Here is a 10,349-nt window from a genome sequence, read left to right as displayed (position 1 = left end):
CGCGCCCCCGCAGCAAGCCGCCGCCGCCGCCAGGACTCGGCGGGCGGGGACAGCCGGAGAGTCGGGGGGGCACGCCTCCGCCGCACTCTGCACATGCTCGCCCCGGATTGCGGAGGCTCCCGCCGGTTCCTCCCGCCCGGCCTCCGTGCAGCCCCCTCCGCCGGCCAGAGACGGGGGGGAAAGCCCCTCTGACGTTGACCGGAGCCCTGCGACGTATCTGTCGGGATTGCCAGCCTGGAGGAACACGTGTTCTCCCGACTGCAGCGATCACTCCCCCCCTCCCCCAGAAAATCACCGCTGCTTGGGAGGGGGAAGTCTCTGTCGCCTTGGACTGCTCTCCCTAAATCTCCAGGCGTGCCCCAATCTGCAGTTGGCAACCCTACCCAAATCAACAAGCAGCCTCCTGGTTGCCTGTTGCTCTGTTGCTGGGCAGCCACAAGCTTGAGAGCTACCGGGGCACTAGAGTTGGGGTCCTCCCCACCAAGGCTCCCTCTAAGCTCTGGAGTCTTGTGAGCAAAAATTCTACTTTTGTTTTCTTGGTCTCCACTTGTGGAAGCAGCCAGCCTCTCGGAACCAAAGAGGTGCAGGCGCACAGACGGGCTGGGGGGCCACGGTGGGATTGGGGCCCATCAGCCCAGATGTTGGGTTTGTGGGCCTGGAGAGAAACAGAACGGGCGGCTGGTTTCGGAGCGTTCAGAGAGGAGGGACGAGGGCAAGATCCCACTGCAGTTTCTCCAAGCAGGAATCGGGGCCCTCTGCCTGGGGAAGGCAGAAGTCGGCTGAAATGGAACAGCCACACTTTCCTGCTCGGGACAGAGACCTGCCGGAGTGCATTTTCAAGACAAATGTGGACAATCACGACCTGATCAAAGAACAAATGTAAAGAGAACAGTTGTGAGAGTCTGACCCACAAATCAGGCAGTCAGCAATACTTGCAAAGAAAACGCTTTCTGTATAGTATTGTCAAGAAGCTCTACAACACAATGAACAAATTCTTTCAAATCATAAGAAATCCTAGTGTGAAAATACATCGTCGTCGTCTCCGGATTACATAGCCACGTTTCAAAATTGGATCTTCCTCAGGAAGTATTAGAGAAAGAGGTACTTTTCTCCCTTTCTCACAATACAAGAACTCTGAGGGGGGAAAGGCCTGTGTCTGCAGGGATGAATAAGGACTGTGGCTGAATGAGGGGGCAAGTTCCTGTTCAGTAGCCTCCCCCCTCCCCCCCGATTTTCAGGCCCCTTCAAAGGGTGCGGTCAGACAGCCTGCTGGGAGCGGTTCAAATTGCTCCGGCCCTGAGGCGGTCTTTTTTAACCTGGAGAATCACGATCACACTCACCTCCTTGCTCCAGTTCACTGCGCTGTTTTTCTCTCTCATTTTGGGCATGCGCAGAGGCAGCCATCTGTGGAACTAAAAGTTTTGCGCCTGCACAGAACAGCGATTTCCTCTTCAACCCGACTGCTGTAACGCTTCCCTTTAAATTTTAAAGGAACACTTCCCTTTAAATGTTTACCGCTGAAAATGGCCTCCGTGAGATCCCAAACTCGTCTACAGGCTAAAACTAGACACCGTTTAAACATTGTTTTTAATAACCCTGTGGCGGACCTCCGCCTATGCGCACACCGCCGCTTTTTTAAAAATGGCGGGCGAAAAACAGAAACATCGGGGAGGGGGTTTAAACCGGAAGTGGCTCGACACGGGAGGCGTGATCACACAGGGGGGAAATGCCGCTGGAACCGGAGAATCAGGAAAACACCACTTGGGAACCTGGTATCAAAATACTCCAGGTTAAAGCTGTTTTGAGCTGGAAAGCAACGGCTGGGGACGGGAAGCAGATGTTGACCATGTGATCGCGCAGATAAGATCCGTTTCTGAGGCGGGCCGAACACAGACTAAATGGCCCATCTGAACGCACCCATAAAGTGCTTTACAAAAAATCAGGAAAGAATACATTTAGACGCCTGGGGATCCATCAGAAGCTTAGCAACATATTTGAGCCTGAATACTTACTGAGATCTGCGTCCTATCTAAATGTATCATCTTTCCTGATTTTTTGTAAAGCACTTTATGAGCGCGAGAGCTTTTGTATGACTCTAATACTTCCTGAGGAAGATCCAATTTTGAAACACTGTTATATAATCCGGAGATGACGTTAATGTATTTTCACACAAGGATTTTCTTATGACTTGAAGGAATTTGTTCACTGTGCCGTAGTGCTTCTTGACAATACTATACAGAAAGCGTTTTCTTTGCAAGTATTGCTGACTGCCTGATTTGTGGGTCAGACTCTCACAACTGTTCTCTTTACATTTGTTCTTTGATCAGGTCGTGATTGTCCACATTTGTCTTGAAAATGCACTCCGGCAGGTCTCTGTCCCGAGCAGGAAAGTGTGGCTGTTCCATTTCAGCCGACTTCTGCCTTCCCCAGACAGAGGGCCCCGATTCCTGCTTGGAGAAGCTGCAGTGGGATCTTGCCCTCGTCCCTCCTCTCTGAACGCTCCGAAACCAGCCGCCCGTTCTGTTTCTCTCCAGGCCCACAAACCCAACATCTGGGCTGATGGGCCCCAATCCCACCGTGGCCCCCCAGCCCGTCTGTGCGCCTGCACCTCTTTGGTTCCGAGAGGCTGGCTGCTTCCACAAGTGGAGACCAAGAAAACAGACTAGAGAGGATACAACAGAGCGTTTAAGACTTTATGATTGCAACAACTTCTTGGGGTGGGGGAGAGTGAATGCCAACAACGGCTGGGTTTCGGAAAATCCTGGAGCGAAGCCCGGCGCAAACAGGAGCGTGCCCAGTTGCCCACCCATCCCCACCACCACCAGCAGCAGGGCCAACACTGAGAGACTGCGCGTTCTACACCCACATACAAGCAGCACTGGTGGGGGCGGGGGCACAACAACAGCAGCAGAAACATTTCAGAGGGGAGTCACAATACAGCGCCCTTCGGCACACAGCCTCTTCTCCGGTTTGGGAACCCCCGCTGGCTAGGGGTGCGTGGCTGGGTTTGAATTCAAATTCTCCCCGTGAGGATCACCACAATTACCGCGGAGACCTTATTCGTCTCAGGGAGTCATCAAATATCATGAATTTTCAACATTCGGCCGCCCCTGCTCCTCGCCACTAACGCCCTTCGGTGGTCCAAGTCCTCAGGCCGTGGTCAGACCCACTGAAAACGTGAGATTCTTCTCTCTGCCCGTGTCCCGTGGCCTCCTGGCTTGCAGCCTCTGGGGAGACAGGCGGCACAGTCCAAATTGCCACCTAAAGGCGGGAGGGAAACCTCCTTTCTACAAATCCTGCTCTCAAAATAAAGTAGGCGGCACACAAAATGTGGTTTGGCTGCAGCGGTCCTGTTTTGGGGCACCTTTCCTTTCATCCCCCTCCGACAGGGGACACGGCTTAGCCGTGAACAGTGAGGAAGGGGAATGGGGGGGGGGATTTCCAAAACTCCTCATCTGCAGTCACTTAATCCGAGCGGCTGTTCTGCACCTCACCACTGAAAGAACGGCAGGGTTTGGGGGCAAAAGACCGCAGTTGTGGGAGGCCAGAAACGAGTGGCCCTTGGAAAAGCCGGCCCCCTGGCAACACTGGGACCGGTGGATCGCTTCGGGCAGGGCCGTCCGGGCAGGTTCCAAGAGGTGCTGGGGGGGGGGGGCAGCGAAATGCAGAGATCTGGCTCCTGAGCAGCTTAGGCTGTGCGAGACTCCCAGTGGTTGGGGACAATGCATCAGGGAGCTTACCTTTCCCTGATCTGCAAAACGAGAATAAATACGCAACTTTAAAAAGAAACACACACACACACACACACACAATAAATTACCCAAAAAAAAAAAAAAAAACACACACACACACAATAAATTACCCAAAGCAAAAGAACACCCATGCGCTTTTCTGCTATAAAGGAAACCGACTGCAAGCTCCATGTTTTGTTGCCGCAGTAGCACGGAGTTCCACAGCCCTGCCTGGCGGGCGGCTCCACTTGGCTCATCCCCCAGCGTTTGCACCGGGCCTGCTGACGAGAGATGCCCCGTGACTGAGTTCGTCGGCACCCCGAGGCTCCTTCCACACGGTCTTTTCCCCGCTCCCCAGAGATGACAATGCCTTCGGTAGAGACACGTGTATTGAGGGCACATTTGCGGGAACGGGGTTACAAAAGGACGCAGCCACGGACTCAACAACTGACATCACACGGAGGAAAAGCCGGCTCATTACACACTCACCTCAGCTGACATTTAGTTCAACAACACTGAAAATCCGTATATAATCCAACCCATATTTACAAAGATGCTTTCTTTAAAAAAACAGAACCACCACAACAAGACAAAGGGGGACCGGTTTCCGGTAACGCTTTGGAGTGGGCGAGAACTGGGCAACTATGGTACAAGCGGCATGTCCAGCTGTGATGTCAGATGCCGAAACGTTACAGGAGGTCTCGGCTCAGCGCTGTCTTGGCCGACCCTCCTCTGGAGTCGAGGAGAGGCGGCTCCCTCTTGCACGCGGTTACCTGGGAGTGTCGTCAAATGCAGGGGGGTAAGAAAACACACAGACACCTTCACGGCTAAGAACAACTACCTGGGCGAGGACGTGGGCCCCGCTGAAGTGCTTAGAGGGCTGCTGGAGCCCCAGTGGCACCAGGCTCAGAGCAGAGGGGCCAGAGCCCGGCACCCCGACGCGTGCCCTTCACACAGGCTTGGCCTGTGCCAGCGTCTGCCTCCCGCAGGGCTCTCTGGGTCAGCCGGGAGGCAGAAAGGAGAGCGTGAGATTTTCGGAGGCTGCCGGATGCAGTCGGGAGAAGCGGCTGGCCGGGGGCTACTTCGCCTTTACGGCCTGCGGAAGAACAACCCGTCGTTTCTTCGCTGACCCGAACAGCCTCCGGAAGAGAAGAGCGGCTAAAGTGCCTCGAGTGCCCACCCTCGGCCGGTGGGCATCCCGCCTGGGCTGCGGCAGGGCTTGGCTCGTGTCCCAGCCTCGTGCCAGCCCCTTGGCACAGGGGCCACTTGCATCCCGGCAGTCAAGAAGAGGACCCCGTCCCGTGTCCCAGCATGCACCGGTGCATGGGGTGGGCGAAGTGGGGCCGGCGTGGCTGACCTGAGGCAGGCGCCGCTAGGGCTGCTCTTGCTTCAAGGCCACGAGGCCGGGCGGGGAGCCCACGGCCACGTGGTGCACAGCCGGGTTGCGGGTGTGGATCTTCTGGTGGCAGTTCAGGGACTCCTTGTAGCGGAAGTTCTTCCCGCACGTGCTGCACTGGTAGGGCGTCTCGCCCGTGTGGACCCGCCAGTGCTTGAGGAGGTGGTCGCGCCGGATGAAGCTCTTCCCGCACTCGGTGCACTGGTAGGGCCTCTCGCCCGTGTGGATGCGCTGGTGCCGGACCGCTTTGGAGAGGTCGCGGAAATCCTTGCCGCAGTACGTGCAGGTCAGGGGCCCGTCGCCTTTGCCGGTGTGCAGCTTCTGGTGGAGGAGGAGGCTGACCTCCAGCTTGAAGCTCTCCTTGCACTGGGAGCAGGTGTAGGGCCGCTCCACCATGTGGTTCCCGGGGCGCTTCCCGGCCCCGGGCTTGAGGCTGGAGCTCCTCTGAGGCTCAGGGCGCTTGGGGGGTTTGGGACGGGCTGGAGTCGGGGCTCCTCTCGGGGCAGTGACCGGGGCCGGCTTCGGCGTCAGGCCCCCTCCCGGATCCATAGCGGGGTAAGTCCCCCCTCCGCCGTGGCTTTTCTGGTGGGTAGTGAAGAGCTGCTTGTCCACAAAGCCCTCCCCGCACTCGCAGCAGATGTAGGGGCCGGTGTGAGCCTCCACGGCCAGCAGGAAGGCGTCTCCCTTCCGGGGCTCCATCACGCAGCGCGCCGAGCGTCTCAGGCTGCTCCCCGGGGGCTTCCTGGGTGGGGTGATCAAGAGCGGCTGGCCCTCGCACAGCAGTTCCTCGCCCGGGCCCTGGAAGACCTCCGTCCATTTTCTCGGAAACATGCCGGGGAGCTCTAAGCTTTCGGGATCTTCCTCCAGGAGCTGCGGCGTGTCTGAGGAAACAAAGAAAGCCGGCACGTTGGCGGCATCCCGTGGGGAAGAGACCCCGAAGCCGCCCTTTCCCTCCCTCCCTCATGCTGTTCCCCCTTTGCCCACCCCCTCCAATTTCACCCACACCTTCCCCAGCACGATACGCCGGCTGCAAAGAGCAGGCCTGCTGCAAAAGAGCACAAGATGCGAGCAGACCAGCTGAGACACATCCGGGAAAGGAAAGACCTGTCTCAGCAGGGCCCTGATGTTCTGAAACCGGGGGGGGGGCTTCCTTCTCAATCTGCTCCAGCCAACCCACCCACCCACAGTTATGGGGCCCAGTTTGGTGTAGTGGTTAAGTGCACGGACTCTAATCTGGGAGAACCGGGTTTGATTCCCCACGCCTCCACTCGCAGCTGCTGGATGACCTTGGGCAAGCCATAGTTCTGATAAGAGCTGTCCTTGAAAAAGAGCAGTTTCTGTCAAGAGCTCTCTCAGCCCCACCTGCCTCACAGAGTGCCTGTTGTGGGGAGGGGAAGGGAAAGGAGTTTGTAAGCTGCTCTGAGACACCTTTGGGTAGTGAAGGGCAGGGGATCAATCCAATCTCCTCTTCTTCTTCTTCTTCCTCAAGGTAGAGAAAAGCAAAGTATAAAAACGTACTCCTGTTCTTCTGCCTTTCTTTTAGAAAGGACTTGGGGCCAGATAGCTCTCGTGGCTAAGAGCAAACATGTCTTTAAAGTCAGTCTGTTCTTACAAGTTCCACACTGGAGGGGCTGTGGCTCAGTGGTAGAGCACCTGCTTGGCACGCAGGTTCAGTCCAGGTTCAATCCCCAGCCTTTCCAGTTAAAAGGATCCAGTTGTAAGTGATCTGAAAGACCCCAACCTGAGACCCTGGACAGCCAGTGACTGTCAGGGAAGACAATACTGGCCTTGATGGACCAGTGACATGCTGCAGTACAAAGCAGTTTCATGTCTCCGTACGTACACCTGCTTCACATGCAGAAGGCCCCGGGCTCAATCCCTGGCAACTCCAGTTTAAAGGATCAAGAAGAAGAAACTGCTCTTTTTCAAGGACAGCTCTTATCAGAGCTACAGCTTGCCCAAGGTCATCCAGCAGGTGCAAGTGGAGGAGGAGTGGGGAATCAACCCCGTTTCTCCCAGATGAGAGTCCGCGCACTTAACCACGACACCAAACTGGCTCTCAGGAGTCTCAAAGCAGCTTACAATCGCCTTCCCTTCCTCCCCCCACAACAGGCACCCTGTGAGGTAGGTGGGGCCAAGAGAGTTCTGAGAGAACTGTGACTGGCTCAAGGTCACCCAGCTGGCTTCACGTGGAGGATTAGGGGGACCAAATCCGACTCTCCGGATTGGAGTCCACCGCTCTTAACCACGCCACCACACTGGCTCTCAAAGGCAGGTTAAAAATGCCTTCAACAGATAAACGGATAGAGAAGAGGCCATGGGACCTGGCTGTCCCCCGCCAAGCCAGGAGCTCCTCTGCCAAAGAAGGCCTGCGTGGAGGTTTCTGGAGCAAGGAGAATGACGCAGCTCAGCCCCGACAGCTGTCGCCCTCTTATTCAGTTCATGGGCACTGATGCCCGGAGGCCAACTCTGGGCCTGGCAGGGAAGCACACAGCCCCTGGCTCTTCACAAAACGCGGTGGGGGGCAGGGCTCTACGTTGCCAGATAATGCCCCGGTATAAAATTCTACAAGAAGAAGAGGAAACAATGGGAGACTGCCCTACGCTTCCTCCTCCAGCTGGTGGCCTGGAATAGAGCAAAGGAAAGCATGCAGAAACCGGGGCGGTTTGGGTGGAGACCCTGGAGGTTTTCTGTCATCTTCTGGGTGTGGAACAGGGGTCACTGGGGGTGTGGAAGGGGAGGCAGTTGTGAATTCCCCGCATGGTACCTTACAGTGGTTCGCAGAGCTCCCGGAAGACACCGGGGCCCTGCAGGACCTATTAAAGTTCCGCAGGGCCTGCAAGACGGAGCTCTTCCGCCAGGACTTCGACTAAGGAGCCGCACCATACAACTGAGGCCCTGGCCCCAATTTTAACATCAGCGTCAACAACGTTATTAACAGCCGACATAACCCAGGCTACGACGGGAGCTGACTGCCTGTTTTTTGGATGCTATTTATGCCCGCCGGTGTGTATGAATTATCTTGGCACTAGCACTTTGTAATGTCTATTCAGGGCTCTTTTTGTAGCAAGGACTCCTTTGCACATTAGGCGACATACCCCTAATGTAGCCAGTCCTCCAAGTGCTTTACAAAAAATCAGGAAAGATAATACATTTAGACGCCTGGGGATCCATCAGAAGCTTAGCAACATATTTGACCCTGAATACTTACTGAGATCAGCATGCTATCTAAATGTATCATCTTTCCTGATTTTTTGTAAAGCAGGGGGTTGGACTAGATGACCCCAGAGGTCCCTTCCAACTCTATGCTTCTATGAAAGAGGGGGAGGAAGCCTTTGAGGTCTCAGGGCACAGAAGTTCACCTTTCCAGCTACGATCCAGACACACTTGCGCCCAAGAGGCTGTCCTGCTAAAAAACCCCACCCCCACCCCCACTCCAAATAGCAGAGGGTGCTCCAAGAGGCCCTTACCTAACTCACCCACAGGGGAGTCTCCGGGGATTTCTCTCTCCTCCAGGCCCCCCATGCTCTTGACCAGGGCCATGTCCTCCTGTTCCATCCAGGAGCTATCGTGGAGAGCAGAAACTGGACAGCCTGTTTTGGGGAGAGGAGAGCGACCCGTCAGCACCGCCGCACGACAGACAGAATCCCCACCGGCCGTGCTTCAAGAGCAGGAGGTGCCACCCACCCGATGCTTGGGACTGACCCTTCCCGTTTCACAAACCCAGCTGGCTGCGGCTCTTCAACAGTTCCACGCAAGCACAGTGCAGACACGGTGTTCGTTTGGGGCGCAGGACCCAACGTCCCAGGACTTTTAACTTTTAGGCACTCCATGAAATTGCTGAGCAGTCGGGTTAGATCAGATAAAAGGAAGTCCTTCTTCACCCAGAGAGTGATGAACACATGGAATTTGCTGCCACGGGAGGTGGTGGCGGCTACAAGCATGGGCGGCATCAAGAGGGAATTAGATAAGCATCTGGAGCAGAGGTCCATCAGTGGGCCATTAGCCACAAGGTAAGAGATGCCAATGTTGGATCAGGCCAAAGGCCCATCCAGTCCAACACTCTGTGTCACACAGTGGCCAGAAATACCAGGGGCCATCAGGAGGTCCACCAGTGGGGCCAGGACATTAGAAGCCCTCCCACTGTTGCCCCCCCAAGCACCAAGAAGACAGAGCATCACTGGCCCCAGACCAAGAGTCCCTATCTATACCTTGTGGCTAATAGCCACTGATGGACCTCTGCTCCATATGCTTATCTAATTCCCTTTTGAAGCCGTCCATGCTTGTAGCTGCCACCACTTCCTGTGGCAGTGAATTCCAAGTGTTAATCCCTCTTTGGGTGAAGAAGTACTTCCTTTTATCCGTTCTAACCCGACCGCTCAGCAATTTCATGGAGTGCCCACGGGTTCTTGTATTGTGAGAAAGGGAGAAAAGTACCTCTTTCTCTACCTGCTCTTTCCCATGCATAATCTTATAAACCTCAATCATGTCACCCCTCAGTCGTCGTTTCTCCAAGCTAAAGAGCCCCAAGCGCCTTAACCTTTCCTCATAGGGAAAGTGTTCCAACCCTTTTATCATTCGAGTTGCCCTTTTCTGCACTTTTTGTATAGGTACAGAGAGGGACTCTCGGTCTGGGGCAGGGGTGGCCACAGCTGTGGCTGAGGCCGGGTAGGTTGGAAAGGAAGACTCAAGAATGAAGGAAAGCCTAGCTGGTGGATGGAAACAGGGAGATGGTCAAATGTCAGGAATCTCAAAGTCAAAATACCGTTTCCAAAAGGAAGCTGGCGCAGAGAATCAGTGTGGTGTAGTGGTTAGCGACAAGGGGAGCGGGGTTCATAGCTCTGCTTGTCCATGAAGCTCCCTGGAAGTTCTTAGGCTAGCCCCCCCCCCCCCCCCCAATTTCCTTTTATGTCAAATGCAGGTGTGATTTTTAACGGTCAAAGTCCTGGGACACAATATAACAAGTAAATAAAAGGCGCCTGATTTGTGCCAACATCACGTTATCAGCTTCGCTTTTGAAAGCCATCATGGGACAACGGTCAGAGCAGGGGCAGAGCGTGGGGAAATCTGGGGGGGGGCAGCCGGGTTGTACCCGCTGCTCCTCTTGCAGCAGCAGCAGCAGGAGCTCCAGGTCCACTGCGGCCGCTAGTCCTCCTCTAGTCCTTTCAATTGGAGAGACTCGATTCTGGGCTCCTTTTTTGTGTAATCTGGGGGGGGGGGGT

The 10,349-nt window shown here is 55.4% G+C and overlaps 1 protein-coding gene across 1 annotated transcript in view; it reads right to left on the bottom strand.

Annotated features, from left to right (window-relative positions):
* The window catches only part of LOC107122839, a 50,893-nt gene that overhangs the window by 25,571 nt on the left and 14,973 nt on the right, over positions 1 to 10,349 (bottom strand). The window contains exons 5-7 of the mRNA XM_015425978.1: positions 8,598 to 8,720; positions 5,120 to 6,008; positions 2,416 to 2,662 (exon numbers count right to left, since the gene is read on the bottom strand). Coding sequence (XP_015281464.1) covers positions 2,416 to 2,662; positions 5,120 to 6,008; positions 8,598 to 8,720 — 1,259 coding nt within the window. The remainder of the gene's footprint in view (positions 1 to 2,415; positions 2,663 to 5,119; positions 6,009 to 8,597; positions 8,721 to 10,349) is intronic.

The sequence above is a fragment of the Gekko japonicus genome, unplaced genomic scaffold (assembly GCF_001447785.1).
Source record: "Gekko japonicus isolate JY-2015 unplaced genomic scaffold, Gekko_japonicus_V1.1 scaffold3856, whole genome shotgun sequence".
Lineage (NCBI taxonomy): Eukaryota > Metazoa > Chordata > Lepidosauria > Squamata > Gekkonidae > Gekko > Gekko japonicus.
This window is presented reverse-complemented; position numbering and strand designations above follow the sequence as displayed.